General features: G+C 43.8%; 2 protein-coding genes across 6 annotated transcripts in view; one reads left to right on the top strand and one right to left on the bottom strand.

The window, feature by feature from the left end:
- The first annotated feature begins 524 nt into the window (after nt 1–524).
- LOC135526340 (retinal cone rhodopsin-sensitive cGMP 3',5'-cyclic phosphodiesterase subunit gamma-like) lies at nt 525–2,581 on the top strand. The gene is made up of 3 exons (XM_064954640.1): nt 525–582; nt 2,145–2,250; nt 2,464–2,581. The coding sequence occupies exons 2-3, from the start codon at nt 2,147–2,149 to the stop codon at nt 2,579–2,581; spliced, it is 222 nt and encodes a 73-aa protein (XP_064810712.1). The 5' UTR covers nt 525–582; nt 2,145–2,146.
- Nucleotides 2,582–6,472: 3,891 nt separating this feature from the next.
- LOC135536347 (RNA binding protein fox-1 homolog 2-like) overlaps nt 6,473–20,203 on the bottom strand; it is a 34,331-nt gene continuing 20,600 nt past the window's right edge. For 3 of the 5 annotated variants that reach the window (XM_064962699.1, XM_064962711.1, XM_064962718.1), the window contains 7 exons: nt 15,141–15,231; nt 14,888–14,970; nt 12,463–12,635; nt 12,008–12,050; nt 10,059–10,150; nt 9,814–9,889; nt 6,473–9,658 (listed from right to left, as the gene is read on the bottom strand). In XM_064962699.1, coding sequence (XP_064818771.1) covers nt 9,614–9,658; nt 9,814–9,889; nt 10,059–10,150; nt 12,008–12,050; nt 12,463–12,635; nt 14,888–14,970; nt 15,141–15,231 — 603 coding nt within the window. In that variant the 3' untranslated portion in view covers nt 6,473–9,613. Of the gene's footprint in view, nt 9,659–9,813; nt 9,890–10,058; nt 10,151–11,539; nt 11,577–12,007; nt 12,051–12,462; nt 12,636–14,886; nt 14,971–15,140; nt 15,232–20,203 lie in introns of those variants that run through there. The other 2 variants (XM_064962704.1, XM_064962706.1) reach the window with 2 other exon arrangements.

Genomic DNA, 20,203 nt, shown 5'->3' with positions numbered 1-20,203 from the left:
TGTTCACAGTAAAATCTGAATATGTCAGCTCAATCGGAAATTACTTTTACATTTCTATCACACATTCGGTAACACTTTAGTGAGACAGATTGAATAGAGCCCAAGTTTAAATCCGACATAACGTTTGTTTTAGATTAGTTTTTTGTTGCAAACACTTAGTTAAACTGGGCCTTAATAAGACCACAAAAGCTCTTCTCTTAGTATCTCTGCAGTTAACACAATTAGCCCTTGCAACAACTACAGGCCACTGATACACTACCCTCTCACCCTTACTAAAACAGTCCCTCTCTCCCTATAGGCCAGCTCGCAGCATGGGATGGGCTGGTGGCCAGTAAACACCCAGTAGGATACACAGTACACACGGTAATGCATTAGCCACTGGGTTTACCTCCAGTTTAACTGCAGAGATTAACTCTGACCTCTGGGACAGAGTGCGCGAGCGACAGAGCAAAGGTCAGAGGGGATTAGATCAGAGGTGTATAAAAGGGGAGGACAGTCAGAGAGAAGGAAAAGAGATACAGCAGGATCTTAGTAGGATCAACCCAACTCCGGAGAACTGTTCACTACAGACTGCAAAGACAGGTAGGATGAAACTGCAGCGTCCTGTTACGCTCAGCTCTGAGCATTAGTTACCTTTCTTGCCTGCCCTGTAAGTGTCATTTGACGTCAATGCCTGAGACAATTGCAGAAAACATTTTAAAGTGCAGAGAATTCGCTGGAAATACTGTACTGTTTCCATGGAGTTGTCTTGTTGAGATTGTGCTCCATTGGTGATGGTCATTGGGTAGTGTTCAATGCGCTTGCTTTAGTGCTGGCTCTGGAGAAGGACCAACAGGAGGTTGGTGTCACCTTAATTGTCACCTTAATTTGTAAGTCGCTCTGGATAAGAGCGTCTGCTAAATGACTTAAATGTAAATGTAAATTGGGGAGGACGGGCTCATAGTTGGAACGGTTCTCATGGTTCTCATGTGTTTGATACCATTCCCGTCACTCCATTCCAGCCATTATTATGAGCCGTCCTCCCCTCAGCAGCCTCCTGTGGTAGACTTGTGTGCTGTAGACTTGAGACAGCTCACACAACTGACTCTTGAGGATGAGAGCAGAGTCTAATAGAGAGGCTGGAGCTTTTCATTCAACACACTGATAGACAGGGAATTGAATTGTGCTGGAGGACACTAGGGGGAGACCAGTAGACAATACCAGGACACTAGGAGAAGACCAGCAGACCAATAGGCAATACCAGGACACTAGGAGGAGACCAGCAGACCAATCGTCAATACCAGGACACTAGGAGGAGACCAGCAGACCAATAGGCAATACCAGGACACTAAGAGGAGACCAGCAGACCAATAGACAATACCAGGACACTAGGAGGTTAGCAGACAAATAGGCAATACCAGGACACAAGAAGGTCAGCAGACAAATAGGCAATACCAGGACACTATATAATGAACACATGCAGATCAGTAGAGCAGCTATGGAATGTGATGTAGGAGAGATGCTGATTGGCTGTTGACTTGACAGCAGAATGTCATTCACCTGTACAGGATGCATGTCTAGAGTGGTGGAATAAAACATGTTTGGGTGCAGAGTATTGCTTGCATGGACAATGAACTCTCAAAAAGCATCTGTGTGCAATGTCTTCTACTGTAGAAATATACATTGTATAGAGTGCAGTTGAAACGGAAGACTGGGATAGGCTACTACTGGTTTCGAAGGTCTAGAAGAATCTTCTAGTTACACAATGTTCTGGTTGAAGTGACCTCAGCCGAACTACAGATTGTAAGGCTAACAAGTAGCTTTGGTACTATTTTGGCCTTGGTTAGTACAGTACTATTTTGGCCTTGGTGCCAGATCTAATCTGGTATGATTGAATCAACATAGACCGCTCAGGTGTATTTTAGAGGGATTATCACTCTTGGGGTGCAACGGGGTAGAGAGAGGGAGGGGTTGGTAATAACTAGGTATTAGGGAAAGGGTTTTGGATTAAGACAGATTGAGGATAAAACCGATGGAGTTAAAGAAACCGATAATCTACTCCTGACTGATATCTTGATGGGATTTACTACTGTTATTCAGTTACGTATTTCCCAGCTACCTTATTGACCCTCTTTCCACTCTCTCTCGCTCTCGGTAACCAACAGAAATGGCAGACGTTGCAACTGCTGCTGAAAAGAAGGCCCCCCCTAAATTCAAGCAGAGGACTACCCGTACCTTCAAGAGCAAGGCCCCCAAGCCTGGCCAGAAGGGGTGAGTTGGAAAATATAACTCTACTACAACAATGAAAACTAATTGAGCATACGCCTTCTAACATAACAAGCATCCATCCCTTACATATCAAATGCAACTCCTTTTATACAGTACCATCTTTCTCTCGAACTCAACTTTACCACCACAACCCTCATCTGCTGTGTCTCTATCCCTTTAGCTCATGGAACTTCTCCCTCTCTCCTCTCCCACCAGATTCGGTGACGACATCCCCGGCATGGAGGGTCTCGGCACAGACATCACAGTGGTCTGCCCATGGGAAGCTTTCGGTGACATGGAACTCAGTGACCTGGCGAAATATGGAATTGTTTAGACGCCCTCCCCCTCCTTCCCTTCCCTCGACCACCCCCTCCACTTCTCTTTCCTTCCCTCCCCCTCCTTCCCTTCCCTCGACCACCCCCTCCACTTCTCTTTCCTTCCCTCCCCTTCCTTCCTTCCCTCGACCACCCCCTCCACTTCTTTCCTTCCCTCCCACTCCTTCCCTTCCCTCGACCACCCCCTCCACTTCTCTTTCCTTCCCTCCCCCTCCTTCCCTTCCCTCGACCACCCCCTCCACTTCTCTTTCTTTCCCTCCCCTTCCTTCCTTCCCTTCCCTCGACCACCCCCTCCACTTCTCTTTCCTTCCCTCCCCCTCCTTCCCTTCCCTCGACCACCCCCTCCACTTCTCTTTCCTTCCCTACCCCTCCTTCAATTCCCTCAGACCACCCCCTCCACTTCTCTTTCCTTCCCTACCCCTCCTTCCCTTCCCTCGACCACCGCCTCCACATCTCTTTCCTTCCCTACCCCTCCTTCCCTTCCCTCGGACCACCCCCTCCACTTCTCTTTCCTTCCCTACCCCTCCTTCCCTTCCCTCGACCACCCCCTCCACTTCTTTCCTTCCCTCCCCCTCCTTCCCTTCCCTCGACCACCCCCTCCACTTCTTTCCTGCCCTCCCCCTCCTTCCCTTCCCTTGACCACCCCCTCCACTTCTCTTTCCTTCCCTCCCCCTCCTTCCCTTCCCTCGACCACCCCCTCCACTTCTCTTTCCTTCCCTCCCCTTCCTTCCTTCCCTCGACCACCCCCTCCACTTCTCTTTCCTTCCCTCCCCCTCCTTCCCTTCCCTCGACCACCCCCTCCACTTCTCTTTCCTTCCCTCCCCCTCCTTCCCTTCCCTCGACCACCCCCTCCACTTCTCTTTCTTTCCCTCCCCTTCCTTCCTTCCCTTCCCTCGACCACCCCCTCCACTTCTCTTTCCTTCCCTCCCCCTCCTTCCCTTCCCTCGACCACCCCCTCCACTTCTCTTTCCTTCCCTACCCCTCCTTCAATTCCCTCAGACCACCCCCTCCACTTCTCTTTCCTTCCCTACCCCTCCTTCCCTTCCCTCGACCACCGCCTCCACATCTCTTTCCTTCCCTACCCCTCCTTCCCTTCCCTCGGACCACCCCCTCCACTTCTCTTTCCTTCCCTACCCCTCCTTCCCTTCCCTCGACCACCCCCTCCACTTCTTTCCTTCCCTCCCCCTCCTTCCCTTCCCTCGACCACCCCCTCCACTTCTTTCCTGCCCTCCCCCTCCTTCCCTTCCCTCGACCACCCCCTCCACTTCTTTCCTGCCCTCCCCCTCCTTTCCTTCCCTCGACCACCCCCTCCACTTCTCTTTCCTTCATTCCCCCTCCTTCCCTTTCCTTCCCTCGACCACCCCTCCACTTCTCTTTCCTTCATTCCCCCTCCTTCCCTTTCCTTCCCTCGACCACCCCCTCCACTTCTCTTTCCTTCCCTCCCCCTCCTTCCCTTTCCTTCCCTCGACCACCCCTCCACTTCTCTTTCCTTCATTCCCCCTCCTTCCCTTTCCTTCCCTCGACCACCCCCTCCACTTCTCTTTCCTTCCCTCCCCCTCCTTCCCTTTCCTTCCCTCCCCCTCCTTTCTGGACCCTGAGGTCAGGGAGTCCAGTACTCTGAACTGATTCTTGTTGTTTTGTTATGCCATCTTGTACAAGGTGCTTCCAGTTTGACATCAGCTCATTGTTTAAGAGCCGGACGTACTCGGGTGCACCACCGACCCTGAGAGCCGGACGTACTCGGGTGCACTACCGACCCTGAGAGCCGGACGTACTCGGGTGCACCACCGACCCTGAGAGCCGGGCGTACTCGGGTGCACCACCGACCCTGAGAGCCGGGCGTACTCGGGTGCACTACCGACCCTGAGAGCCGGACGTACTCGGGTGCACCACCGACCCTGAGAGCCGGGCGTACTCGGGTGCACCACCGACCCTGAGAGCCGGACGTACTCGGGTGCACTACCGACCCTGAGAGCCGGACGTACTCGGGTGCACCACCGACCCTGAGAGCCGGGCGTACTCGGGTGCACCACCGACCCTGAGAGCCGGGCGTACTCGGGTGCACTACCGACCCTGAGAGAATTGGTGAAGTCGCACAAACACACAGTGATACTTGGGAAATATGCACACACCAGCTTTAAACGGAAGACACATAATACCAAACCTCATCCTGCCACTGTCCTCCTGTAGAAATCTCTCGTAAACGACCTGCTAAGCAATGTCCTAACAACTGAAGTCAAATGGCACTCAAGTTATATGAATAAGACATGTAATGTATAATAGTGATGTGCATTCGCTTTCTGTGGTCTGGTAGGTAAATAAACGGTCATGTGAGTGAAGCTTACTTCAACACTACTACTACAGTTTCACTGGTGCACTTCCTGAGAGAGAAGCTGGACTAAATTTACAATGTTATTAAAGAGGGTTTGATTAAGCGTTGTTCATATCTCAACCATAGTTGGTTTCCTCCCGCCTGACTATTTTCTCAACCTGCACCCGCTCGCCTTGAAAGCACTATTTATATACAGAAATATATCTACAAAATAAAATCAATCCATTTTTTTACAGTGAATGTCAAATGTCTGAGTAATTTGGCTGTTCATTTGAGAGCCGATCACTCTTGCAATGTGTCAATCACAAATGAACCCTCTTGAATTATATGAAGAATAACCAATTGAAAAACAGCTACTTCTCCTGGTACTTTGGCAATAATTCATCAGAAGCAATCAATTAAAATTTAAATGTCTTATCTTGGATCCTCAATAACACAAAATACAACCGCCAGCGACTCAAACACACATTATTAAAACACAGGACAACATAGGAAATTGCTCAGTCCCCTCCTGTACTCCCTGTTCACTCATGACTGCATGGCCAGGCACGACTCCAACATCACCATTAAGTTTGCCAATGACATAACAGTGGTAGGCCTGATCACCGACAATGATGAGACTGTAGGGAGGTCAGAGACCTGGCCGGGTGGTGCCAGAATAAACCTCTCCCTCGACGTCATCAAGACAAAAGGAGATGATTGTGGACTACAAGAAAAGGAGGACCAGCATTCCCCCATTCTCATCGACTGGGCTGTAGTGGAGCAGGTTCAAAGCCTCAAGTTCCTTGGTGTCCACATCTCCAAAAAAACTATCATGGTCCAAGCACACCAAGACAGTTGTGGAGTGAGCACGACAAAGCCTACTCCCCCTCAGGAGACTGAAAGGCATGGGTCCTCAGATCCTCAAAAGGCTCTACAGCTGCACCATCGAGAGCATCCTGACTTGTTGCATCATGGTCTGGTATGGCAACTGCTCGACCTCCGACCGCAAGGCACTACAGAGAGTAGTGCGAACGGCCCAGTATATCACTGGGGCCAAGCTTCCTGCAATCCAGGACCTCTATACCAGGCGGTGTCAGATGAAGACCCTAAAAATTGTTAGACTCCAGCCACCCTAGTCATAGACTGTTCTCTCTACTACCGCACAGCAAGCGGTACCGGAGCGACATGTCTAGGTCCAAATGACTTCTTAAGTGCTTCTACCTCCAAGCCATAAGACTCCTGCCCCCCCGTCTTTTACACTGCTGCTACTCTGTTTATTATCTATGCATTGTCACTTTAACTCTACCTACATGTATATATTACCTCAATTAACAGTTGCCCCCGCACATTGACTCTGTACCCCTACCCCCTGTATATAGCCTGTTATTTTACTGCTTCTCTTCAATTATTTTTTCTTTTTTACTTAACCAACAATGTAGTTTTAAGAACAGTAGGTGTTAAGGGCTTGTAAGTAAGCATTTCACTGTAAGGTCTATACCTGTTGTATTCGGCGCATGTGACATAACATTTGATTTGAAATTGGACACCAAAATAACACGAGTCACAAACCACAAAATATTTTATATAAAAGATTTTATATGGACATTCACTAACAAAATAGCATAATGGCAGCCAAGGGATAAACATGACAGAGGGGAAGAGGTTCGTAAAAGGACAGTCACTTCCATTTGAAACCTATAGTGATTAAGAAGAACCACCTCACTGTATAATATAATACAAGGAGCCAAATAAACATAACAAGGAATGAGCCTACTCCATGGCTCTGTTCCAATATCCACAAGTATACTACTTAGTATGAAGCACTGTATCAAGGTATGAATTCAAAGTAATATGCTGGTATGGAAATTAGAACGTTGCCATTGTGTTCTTGCCTCGTTGTGGTGGCCATTTTGACAAACAGCACTGTGCTCTTCTTTGCTACACTAGCATCCTAAGCATAAAAAAGGGCTTGCTGCCTAGCATTCTCAATGGAGTTTAGTGGTAAAAGATGACTACTGCAACCGAATGCTGTTGGAGTCTGATCTCAAATGACAGAATCAAAATCATACTAAACATTTAGGTCAGGGGTCTCAAACTCTACTTCCTGGAGAATGACATCATGCTAGTTGCCCATGTTGATTGGTTCAATAGGTTGTCAATCATTTATCCACTTTGCTCTGCGTTTCTCAATTTGGTAACCATAGAAATAGGGCATAAATAACTATCTTTGGCTGTATCTTTTCAGTTATTCATATTTCAGTCCACTTTTGCAATACATGATAATAAAGTCAAATGACCAGAGAAGAGTTTGACCCCTGTTGATGTCTTAGATTAAGTTCACACTGAGAAGAGTGGTACACACAGCCAGACAACCAAAGATAAAATGAAAAATAGAGCAAACATTTCAAAATAAACAATGACTGCAGCATTGTGAAATATTGTTTCATAGTAATTAGTTCATGCCCCACATAACATTTTCTTTGTAAAACTGCTATGAAACATTTACCATTGTACAAACCAAACGATAACACATACAACCTTTTGTATACTTGGATCATTCAAAATTGCATGTCCTTTAACCTAGACAGCACACAAGCGCTACGCTCTTCACATCTGTTTTAAACCTCAACTAACTAAATTTCAGCATTGAAATGTTAGGAGTCTTTGTCTACGACAGAGTGACTAGATTACTTCACCAGGTCAGAAGAAGTGCTTGTCAGGCCACCATTCATTCCAACGTATTCTTGTCTACTGTAAACTTTGAATAAATTGTGAGACCCAAACATTTCAGCCTCTCCCTATCTTTTGGGGGAAATTAGTTTGGTAGTTTAGTTTTACATGCTTTCCTGTTTTGTTCGCGCCATAGATATAGAACACTAGATAGGCTGATGCTATAGTGGTATACTTCTATGGTTCCCTCCCTCTTTGAAACTACTAAAGAGTTCATTCCCCTCTGCCCAAGAAAACAACACAGGAGGGAAAAAATATCATATTTCAACTAATCTTGGAGGAAATGAAAGGAGGAACAACAACATTTACCAATAGAAAAAAATATAACGAGCTAATTCAACAAATAAAAAGAAAGCACTTAATAATAACCACAAGAACGATAATATATTTATCATACACATGACTAAAAGTGTGCTTTTCTACAAATCTTTGGAACAAAAAAAAAGGCAAAAACAACCACATTTTGGAAATAGAGTATAAGGATATAGAAATATGCACAATAGTATGGTATTTTGCATTAAATATTTTTCATATTGATGGTGTCCCTCTTTCAACGCCTGTTGACAGAATCTCACTATCTATTACCAACGTAGCTATTCTCAGGAAGACTGTACTTGATGTTTACCTGCTCTTCTAAAAGACAGAACAAGTTAGGGAAATCAATCATGTTGCCAAATAATACATCTCATAACTTTTCAAAGAAATAACTGAATATGTTTATTCTAGGACACTAGGTTCTGGTTGTTTCAATGATATCAGTGATATATGTCTCAGCCTAACATTCACAATGCAATAAAAAGCCAGCCGGTACCTCGATAGCAGTGATGAAATATTATATAGTTCTGAGTGATTTGTGTATAGCGTGAAGTATTGTGAGAATATGATGTTGTGCACTGGATGTTCAGTTTGGTATAATATTGTGTTATGTAGAGGGGACGTGTAGTGTTGCCCACTGTAGTGAATGACATAGATATTATCTACACTGTAGTCCTAGCCCCTAGACCTCGTTTCTAGGGAAGTGGAAAATGTGTGTAGAGGTGTGCTCAGAGAACCACTGAAACTAACAATAATAACGCAATAAAGACAACGCTATAAATCAGCAATAATAATAATAATTTGGTAACTTTTTTTCTCTCTAACTAATTTATTTGCATAATTGTAACAATTAAATTTTTAAAGGTTCGCCATTTTCACGGACTAAGAAAACTGAGGTAAGGAACAGCTATGATAATCCTTTTACTGCTCAGTTTGAAGTGAGTCATTTCTAATAGTGTTAAAAAAACATCAGTCCATCCCCCACTCTGCAATGATGATGCCATTTCCTCTCTCTCATACTCCTTCACCCCACAAGAGGAAACATGAAGTCACATCCTCCACTTTGTTTGCAAATTGTCTTTCTGTTCCAAAATGCTTCTGGTGCTCGGTTGCTGTGGTTTCTCGCTCATTCAGGCTCCAAAGACATGCAGACACTGGCAGTCACAGTTCTGTCTTCCATAACTAGACTCCACCTCTATTCTTGATGTATGAGTTGTGTATAGTACATGCCACATTACACCTTGGCTGTTATACGTGTGGTAGGGGGTTTATCTCAGTGTTCAGTTAACGGTCCGGACACCAGTTACATGATAGGCTCTGGAGGTACGCTAGCTGGGGGGCAACCATTCTGTGTCTTGTGCTGCTGAGAGTGTCGAGAGGGAGAAACAGGGGGACTATAATACAGCCGTGCAATGGAAACAAGCGGCCATTTGGTTCAAATACAAGTTTTTTTTTCTATTTTCTTGCTTTCTACCAGTCTTTAAAACGGCATTCCTATTTTTGTTTGAAGCGAAAAAAGAGTGGACAGCAGGAGATTTTGAAATATAAATGTTTCCATGGTAGGCGACAAACTTGCGTCAACGTGTTGCAATCTCCATCCTAGACAGCAGAGGGAGCTCTTTTATAGATTGTTCAAACAGGATGAGAGAGCTCCTGGGAAATGTGGTTATCTTTAGTAGGGCGCAAATCTACTGTAGCCTCCCCTGTACAGTGTGGCCTGGTAGAGACAGAGGAGAGGGGGTAAGATGGCAGTTAGTGGGTTAGTGAATGGCTAGAGCTTTACCATAGAAGTAGACTTACTAGAATGGACAATCTAATTCTATGATCTTTTCTTTGTTGTGGATAGTAATGTAAATAGACAAGCGTTCTTACCATAGCTCCAACACCGTAGGCTGCAGCAGGGTTTAGTGCAGCGTGGTAAGGGTCTGTCGTGTACACCCGTCCGTAGCTGGACACCAGAGATTAGTACATTACAAACCCACCGCTGTGCAACCAAACATGTTCCAGAATAGAAAGTGAAGTAGGCCCACTGCTTTTAATTTGAATATGTTAATATATAGTCATAGTACGGTGTGCTACTGCTTTATTTTGTGTAATATATTGTGTCTATCACTCACCCATCACTGTAGGCGGCTGCTGCGGCAGCCGCTGCTCCTGCAGGACCAGCTACCGCAGTCGGCTGAGCGTAGCGATACGCAGCATAGCCACCCTAAAGGAGGACGGGACAGACAGACAGCGAGAACACAATTGTTATCAACTCCCTCACACAATAACCCAGGAATGAATGAGAGAGTGAAGCTATGTTCCTTTATAACAGCAGAAAAAGGAGACTAACACAAGCAGCAACAACGGGTCATCTGGTGCAACATGGCATTCAGAGAAGGGAGCAGAGGCCTTTTCCCCGTGTCGGTCTCCCTCCATGAACAACAAAAAAACACTAGGGCCTCGGTTTGTGGCAATGATATAGGCCCTGCATCAAGTGTGCCGCGGCTTTTCTACATTCAATTCATCTGATAATTGATGTTTTGTTGGAGGTGGAGGGAGAGACAAAGACGGGACAAAGTGTGCATAACCTCAGGTGTGAAATCTCCTCCTTCCCATCAAAAACACAGCGTTAAAGAAGAGGGGAGGTGAATAAACAGGTGATCAGGATCATTATTCCTTTAATGTTGAAAAACAGATGATGAACACACAGAAGACGGCCAGCCAATACAATTAAGGGGGAGGGGACACATACACACTCGCATGGTCACAACCAAATCACGGACGCCGAACAGCATGCACCCCAAACTCAAAACAGAGGAGGCCGTCTCCTTGGCAACACACCACTGCATTCTAACCTATAGATCAGTACAGGACCAAGTCCCAGTATTCAGTAACACACACATCTGCTGGGGTGGGGGGGGGGGAGATGGGAGGAGGATACAGAGAGAGGAGAAGAGAGGAGGAGAATGGGGAAGAGAGGTATAAGTGTGTCTGCATGCCAACATTGATTCAGTTAGCATGCCACAGGTGGAACAGATATAGGGAGATACCAGGAAGGGGTCAGAACGACTCATTAAGATGAAGATCCATGTCCCTGAGAGTCTGTGGACCTGTGTTGATCCTCAGATCCTGGAGATCCTCTGTGAGATGTCTTTTAAGCTACTCAGCCTCAACTTTCAGAAACCATGTCAGCCATTACTGGCAAAGTGTACCTTTCATTTTGGCTTATCTAAGGGTGGCCGTTATAAAGACTGCATAAGAATCATGGCAAAATCATAGTTTGTTTTCATCTGTGTATTTGATTTATTGTACTATTTTTTTTTTTTTTAACTGAACAAAACTTTAAAATGTCCATCATGTTATGTCTAATTCCTTTAGAAGGTAATATTGTCATTCGTGTTATAACGATTCCCTTTCTCCCCCGTTCTGCAACTCCACCCATGTCAGAATCCAGTGAGTTAGTAATAGAAACAGAAATAAAGAGGCATTTCAATCTGGGATGGTCAATAAAACACCAGTAGCAGCAGTAGCAGTCAGTCAGTCAGTGGAACGCATAGTAATAGGATGGATGCACACTGGCTGATCACACAGTGACGTGACGATGGGACCCTACCTGGGGCAATCTGCCACTAATGTCCTGAAACACTATTCTACAGAGAGAACAGAGAACAGCTATGGTCAAGCTGGTACCACACACAATCACAGTCCACACGCAGGCAAACGATGCATAGAGCAGTCTATTCATGAATGTATAGAACTATGAGGGCGTGTAGTATAGATCCTGGCAGATTGGACATTGCACATGGCATGCACCGCTTCATATAGCAATGTGATTCATCAAGAACAAAATGTGTGCAGTGTGTGTGTAACAGCTGTTATTGATCTGCCTAATTAAAATAATTGACTGAATAAAACGATTAAAAAAAAAAAAAAACGTGTGTTCAATTGTAAAGTTTACTACATCACCCACATATACACAGCTCTGAGGATTTGGTCCATGCACACACGCTCACACACTCCGACGGAGGGAGGGGAAAGGAGAGAATGAGAGAGAAAGAGTGAAGGAGAGAGGTATACTTACATAGAGGTCTGCTGCACCGTAAAACCCTTCCTGATACATCACACTGAGAGAGAGAGAGAGAGGGGGAGAGGAAAGACCAGAAAGAGAGCGATGGATAGAAGAGAAGTGGTGGATGGTGATTGAGGAGTGGAAGGAAATACAAGTTGTGAGGAGGAGCAGAATAAAGAAGAGGGCGTAAAAGAGAGGAGAGAACAGGGGTGGGTGATTAATATACACACACGTGCAACATGCGAGATAAAATACCACTTCTCTTGTTTGGCCAAACGTAGCCCTTTTACAAGTCATATTGGAGTGATTGTGACCACTGCGCAGTAGACCTCAATATTATCTCATGTTCAGACAGAGAAATGATATTTCAGTGCAGCACCAAACTAACGCAATTAAGTGTATTTGTTATATCACACCATGCAGTAAAAGTGTGTGTGTGTGTGTGTGTTTTATTGAGTAACACCTACCCTGGGTATGTAGGTATAGCTTGCTGGGGTAGGGCTGCCCTGACAGCACCGTAGACCGGCCGGCCACGACCCCGGAGGTGGGCGCCCCTAAAGGTCGCCGCCGCTGTGGCAGCCTGTGCAGCCGCCGCAGGGTACGGGAAGCCAGGGACTGAGAGAGACAGGCCAGAGAAATCAGAGAGAGGCAAAAAAGAACAAAGAGTTAGTCTACACAAAAGAACAGCCTACCGAAAATAACAAACAGTCTACCGAAAATAACAAACAGTCTACCGAAAATAACAAACAGTCTACCGAAAATAACAAACAGTCTACCGAAAATAACAAACAGTCTACCGAAAATAACAAACAGTCTACCGAAAATAACAAACAGTCTACCGAAAATAACAAACAGTCTACCGAAAATAACAAACAGTCTACCGAAAATAACAAACAGTCTACCGAAAATAACAAACAGTCTACAGAAAAGGGAAATGGGCTATTTTGATTATGATGGAGATCCTTTGTGGGGTGAAGTGTCCTAATATAAAGGAATACATACAGGATAAAGCTAGTCATATCAACATTTCACCAATCTCCTATTCTGATGAAATGAGGACTTAAGCTAACAATGTTAGCATGTCACCTATATTGATGAAATGAGGATTTAAGCTAACAATGTTAGCAGCTCACCTATACTGATGAAATGAGAATTTACAGTGCCTTCGGAAAGTATTCAGACCCCTTGAGTTACAGCCTTATTCTAAAATTGATTAAATTGTTTTTTTCTCCCTCATCAATCTACACACAATACCCAATAATGACAAAGCAAAAACAGGTTCATTTGCTGATATATGACATTTCCATACGTATTCAGACCCTTTATTCAGTGCTCTGCTGAAGCACCTTTGGCGGTGATGACAGCATCAAGTCTACTTGGGTACGATCCCACAAGCTTGGCACACCTGTATTTGGGGAGTTTTTCCTATTCTTCTCTGCAGATGCTCTCAAGCTCTGTCAGGTTGGATGGGGAGCATTGCTACACAGCAATTTTCAGGTCTCTCCAGAGATGTTCGATTGGGCCCAAGTCCGGGCTCTGGCCGGGCCACTCAAGGACATTCAGAGACGTGTCCCAAAGCCAATCCTACGTTGTCTTGGCTGTCCTGAGCGCTCTGGATCAGGTTTTCATCAAGGATCTCTCTGTACTTTGCGCCGTTCATCTTTCCCTCGATCCTGACTGGTCTGCCAGTCCCTGCTACTGAAAAACATCCCCACAGCATGATGCCACCACCATGCTTCACCGTAGGGATGGTGCCAGGTTTCCTTCAGACGTGATGTTTGGCATTCAGGCCAAAGGGTTCAATCTTTGTTTCATCAGACCAGAGAATCTTGTTTCTCAGGGTCTGAGAGTCTTTGGGTGCCTTTTGGAAAACTCCAAGAGGGCTGCCATGTGCCTTTTACTGAAGAGTGTCTTCTGTCTGGCCACTCTACCATAAAGGCCTGATTGGTGGAGTGCTGCAGAGATGGTTGTCCTTCTGGAAGGTTCTCCCATCTCCACAGAGGAACTCTAGAGCTCTCTCAGAGTGACCATCGGGTTCTTGGTCACCTCCCTGACCAAGGCCTTTCTCCCCCGATTTCTCCGTTTGGCCGGACGGCCAGCTATAGGAAGAGTCTTGGAGGTTCAAACTTCTTCCATTTAAGAATGATGGAGGCCACTGTGTTCTTGGAGACATTCATTGCTGCAGACATTTTTTCGTACCATTCCCCTGATCTGTGCCTCGACACAATCCTGTCTCGGAGCTCTACGGACAATTGCGTCAACCTCATGGTTTGGTTTTTTCTCTGACATGCACAGTCAACTGTGGGACCTTATACAGACAGATGGGTGCCTTTCCAAATAATGTCCAATCAATTGAAATTGCCACAGGTGGACTCCAATCAAGTTGTAGAAACATCTCTAAGATGATCAATGGAAACAGCATGCACCGCAGCTCAATTTTGAGTCTCATAGCAAAGGGTCTGAATACTTATTTAATTTTTAATACATTTGCAGAAATTTCTAACAACCTGTTTGCCTTTGATATTATGGGGTATTGTGATGTTATTATGGGGTATTGTGCGTAGATTGCTGGATAATTTAAAAAGCAATGTAACAAAATGTGGAGAAAGTCAAGGTCTGAATACTTTCCTTAGACACTAAGCTAACAATGTTAGCATCTCACCTATACTGATGAAATGAAGACTTAAGCTAACAATGTTAGCATCTCACCTATACTGATGAAATGAAGACTTAAGCTAACAATGTTAGCATCTCACCTATACTGATGAAATGAAGACTTAAGCTAGCAATGTTAGCATCTCACCTATACTGATGAAATGAAGACTTAAGCTAACAATGTTAGCATCAGCTGTGTTGATGAAATTAGTCTAACAATGTTATTAGCATCTCACCTGTATAGAGCTCTGGACTGTACATGGCTCCAACCATTGGACTCAACTTCCACCCGGCTGTGGGGGAGTGGGCATTTAGTAGCCCTAATGTACATTTGAGGAAAAAGAGGATAAGAAATATGAGTAACACTCAACATCTATAACTCAACAAGTTAAACATACTATGCAATCACACTGATGTAATCACATGCAACTACATTGCTACTAATGTGTTGGTCATATTCAGCAGTTTTAACCAGCAATATTATCTTTACCATAAGGTAGAGTGGCGAGCCCCTCTCCTCCATTAGAATATGGGGTGACCATTTTCTTATTGGTCATCACCCTGGCTGTGGCGTTGTTGACCTGGGTGTCAGAGAGAGGTCAGAGGTCAAGACAACACGACGAGGGGTCACACCGGACCTGAGGGACAAACACCCTTGCCTGCTCCATGCACAAACAACATGCACAAACATCCTCCTGTATATCCAAAACCATAGAAACAGAATGAATAGAACAGGCGTGGAACCTCTAACCCTGGAAAACTGACTGTTAAACTCAAGGGTACACTCACAATATCTGGTACTGTGAAGTAATAGTTTCCATGATAGTGTAGACTGTTCATTCAAATAAATTGTGATGTGGCTCATGCAATGTACTGTATTTTTTGTAATGTCAGTTTTTTAAAATCACAACACAGATTGATGGGTACACTTCCTTCTTTTACTTACTGCTTTGGTCTTATGGGTACACACGCAATGGCCGACAGACCACCCATTATGCCATCGCTGGCTTTAATGGTGACATCCGTTCTATTCATTCTTTTTCTATGCCCAAACCACACAGTACAGGCACCAACATAACCTTCAGTACTACCAGAACAAATAGGCCTTAGATATTTGAAATATGAGTGTGTTAATACACTTAGAACTGGCTATGACTTTACTAACTCATATTATTAATACATATGTAACTAACGCAAATAAATTCAGATTAGTAAAAAAACACTGTTTGTACTTGTCAATATTTATCTGCTACTGTGAGTCGTATGAATTGAAAAAGTGACAGTAGTGTCTAAACTTGGATAAGAGGTTCATTTTTCTGATGTAACGTGACGGTAATTGATTGATCCATGCATTCTTTTGAAGGATAAAAAAAAACTAGGAACGTGTGAGAATTCACAATAATTTAACCATTGACACACTCACACAGACTGAACAAAAATTTAAATAAAACATTTCAGATTAAGGCATTCAAAAAAATCCAAGACCATTCCAGGCATTGCTACCTTTAAAGAGAGGGAAAAGAGGGTGAAGTAAGCTTCTGTTGAACACGATGCAAAACGTTTCATCACTTGAACAGGTCACACACAGATTACACGCAGCCAGTCAATCAAGAGCGCATCACATGACCAGAAGGTGAGCCAAACCAGCCAATCAGCAAGCATCAGATGCAGTATATATAGACCAATCAAAACATTCTGGCAGCCCTCCCAATCAAGTCACACACATCATACAGAGAGAGAGAGAGGGGGAGAAGAGAGAGCGGGATGCAGGAAGAATAGCCAGTCCACATTAAAAGACACGGGATCACATAAATGATGAGAGGTAAAGAGAGAGAGAAAATTATTTCTCATGAACAAAAAAAACAAATACCAAGATGCGGAACAAACTAATCAAAACAAAAGAAAAAACGTCTAACCATTTGCCTACATATAAGATCCAATACATGAGCTGGGATAGAGAGGGATGAGACAGAGAGAGAGGACAGAATAAAGAGATAGAGGATGGGGGGATGCAAAATGTCATTCCTCAAAAAACCAAATCAAACCATGACCGTGAAACACTGTCAGGCATTGCAATTCAGTGTCGCATGACAAATAACTAGAAGCAGACACCCATATAACACACCATCCAAAACCAAACCATTGCTCGACATTTTTAAAAAGAAACTCCTCGTGGACGAAATAAAAGAGTCTGGGCATATAATCCAATTAAATACAATCCTATTGAGAGTCAGATGTGATACTGATGATGGTTTCAAGATGATCTTCTCTCTCGTGGTGGTCTCCATTGGTAACTAGTTTGAAGTATTTCATATAATCTATATCAGTTGGATATACTTAGCTTGTACAAAGTGTCATTTTACCTTCGTTTTAATGTGAAGAATAGACTACTTTGCCCTTCTACATCGACAACTAAAGCCATCGCACAAAACCTACTGTCTAGTTACCAAGACTGACTTCTACAACAACGCATTCATGCTTTATCATGCCAACCCACTACTAGTGTACCAAACAAAATGCTGTTGAATCAAAGCAATCTACCGTTTGGTATTCACTAAAGAAAGGTAGCTAATACATAACATAGAGATGACAGTGGCACTATATGATACAGACGACAAGAGATAGTCAACCATGCAGGAAGTAAATAGCTCTAGAATTAATGTTTGAATGCAGTTAGAGTGGTGAATGGAATTAATGAATAAAGTGGTAGTCAGTTGCGCGTGCAGATGCGTTTTATATCAGGTTATCTTAATGTTACAGAGAGAGTCTGGAAGGCCATGCGGTCCAAATGCCATTGGTTTTTCTAATCAGCATTTTATTCGGCAGCGCCACAATCAATCACAGGATTAGCCAATCAGATCCTTTCGATCAAACCCTGCCGGGTCATGGACACTTTTATTGTATTTTTTTGTGTGTGTAGGGTGCACTATCTTTATTTGGCGGAAGGGGGATGGGGGGGTCATTCAAAAATGATGCCATGTGTACACAACTTACCATTGCTGGGGAAACGGTGTGAGGACACGCGAGCGGTTACCGTGGAGACTGACAACAACACAGAAATCATCAGGGGGAAATAGAGAAAATATAATAAGAAATTAACCAAAACAAAAACAACCAATGAGGTGATGAAAAGCAACCACCCCCACCCTGAGGTACACAGAGGAAGTGATGTCATGAAGTGATGTCACGGGTGATTGGTCACCTTTTGACATAAAACGGACCTCTATTGATGTAACTACTACAAATACCCAATACATATGAGCAGATACAGCCATACACATATGGGAGACAGAGGGGGACAGTTGAGGGATCAATCTAGAAGCCTATGGGTCAGGGAGAAGTCACTGAACTTTTCAACACATAGCCAGTGTTGGGGCTAACGTCTTATTGAGTAACGTGCTACAGTAATAATACTTTTTGTGGTAACGAGTAATATATCAGAGTTACTGTTCAAATTGCAGTAATAATATTAGTTATTTTTGTTATCATTCCCTTCCTATTACACTTATTGATCCAAATTAATGTGTGAGATTATTATTCCCTCTGTTGGCGCAATATATATAACATTTTTTTTTAAAGTCCTCTCACCAGGTTCCTGTTTATGCATGCACACACTACTACTGACTGTTTAAGTGAGGACGATGGGAAAATGGCAGAAGTGTCTAAAACACGTACTTTCCCAGCGTGGAAGTACTCCCATTACTTTAATTTGGTAGGACAAGATGACAAGAACAACACAGTAAAATGTCAACTCTGCCCAGGTGAGAAACACCTGACCCTGCTGCTGAAGATGTCTGTGGGCCTACCTCATCTTAATGGTTCAAGAGGACAAGCTGTGGCCCAGGGAGAGCTGAACCAGCATGTAGCTGGGTATGTAGTAAGAGGAAATGCTGCCCTTATCCTCAGTAGATATTGTGTCGGTCATTATTAGGCTAATTGTGTTGGTGCATAGGCCTACGTAGGGTAACATTGACATTATTTACATTGAGTGAGGAAGCGTAACGTTTTGGGGTGTAACAAAGGTAATAACGATTAGTGTAACTAATTACTTTTCCCAGGAAGTAATAAGTAAAGTAATTCATTAATGTTGAAAGAAGTAATAGATAATAACTTTCTTTTTTGTAAAAAAAACTAACACTGCACATAACAAAATACTGTATTGGAGTACACTTAAAAAGGAGAATGGACAGACTGAGAGAGGGGTATATCGACTTGGCTTGGGCAGTATACCATTTATAGCGTATACTAGTGTATTTGGAAAAGCCACAGGATGGTTTTTCAATAAATTTTACTATGTGTAGTAACTTATTAAGTTAATACCTGCAGTCAACTTGTGCAATATGTTCAGCGTTAAAGCAGATTGCGTTCTTCATTTCACCGGTCTTACATTCTGAAGTTACCGCAGTTCCCTAGAACAGTTGAGCCAGTCAAGTGTTTGTTTGTAAATGGCAGAGGTGGATTGGATTCGAGTTGCAACTCGACTTTGACTTCAACACCAATGACTCTTGTCTTGACTTGGACTTGAGCCTTATGACTCGACCTGACACCCTCCCCAAGCCCAAATATAAAAAATAATGCTATTAAAAAAATAGATGTGCAGCGCATCAACTCTTCATTTAACGGATTACAGTTTGAATCGGACAGCAGCCAATCAAATTATGCCAGCTGAGAAAGAGTTGTGCACAGCAGTGCAGAGGAATGTCGCCGCGTGAATTCAGATGGAGCCCTTGGAGAGATGATACCCCAAATTATTATTTTCAGATATTAAGATGCTGTATCAACAAAAAACGGATTGTAACTTGCAAAACATGCGGGAAGAAAATTACAGATGGAGGCGCAACAATTTCCAACTTTGTTCGACATTTGAAGCTGCACAAAGAACGTAAGTAGTGGCTAATATAGCCGACAGCTATACATTTATTACTTTACTAGTGTATCATGTAGGGTAGCGTAACGTTAAATCAATGAGCCTCCACACAGTCAGTCAGTACGGGAACATGATCATTGCACCCAAGATTGAGCTACAACTGGCTAGGCAGTTGGTAGCCTAAATCCTGGCTGATGTTCCTAAAACAAGGTTGGGTGATTGTGTGCAAGCCTACATCGCCCGATAGCGATCACTATAGGGGGGGCGCGTGTATTTCCATGGGAATATAACGTTTATTTAGAAAGTAATAAATAGTTATTTTTTTAAAGCATTCATGATTTGCGTAAATGTAATATACTAACTATTACTCTTGTTAAAAATATGAAATGGTATTACATTTGATGTGAGCACATTAGGACTTGTTTAGGACTTGAGACTTGAATCGGACTTGCCTGTCTCGACTTGGGAGTTGGGCGCCAAGACTTGAGACTTACTTGTGACTTGTATAACAATGACTTGGTCCCACCTCTATGGCAAATGGCAAAACAGGAGACGCCGGGAGCTGGTGAGACCATAGCGTTGTATATCTATCGGCCAGTCACTGTTGTGCGCCGCACGAGGCGATGAAGTTACACTCATACAAATCACTACGAAATGTTTGCCATCAGATATCTTATCACGGTTTT

Source organism: Oncorhynchus masou, chromosome 5, assembly GCF_036934945.1.
Source record: "Oncorhynchus masou masou isolate Uvic2021 chromosome 5, UVic_Omas_1.1, whole genome shotgun sequence".
NCBI classification, from domain to species: Eukaryota; Metazoa; Chordata; class Actinopteri; order Salmoniformes; family Salmonidae; genus Oncorhynchus; species Oncorhynchus masou.
This window is presented reverse-complemented; position numbering and strand designations above follow the sequence as displayed.

What these genes read in the sequence shown, in the direction of transcription:
- LOC135526340 (XM_064954640.1), top strand. Translation starts at nt 2,147, where the DNA reads ATGGCAGACGTTGCAACTGCTGCTGAAAAGAAGGCCCCCCCTAAATTC. An exon ending in CCCAAGCCTGGCCAGAAGGG is followed by an intron (nt 2,251 to 2,463) that starts GTGAGTTGGAAA and finishes CTCTCCCACCAG; the next exon opens with ATTCGGTGACGACATCCCCG.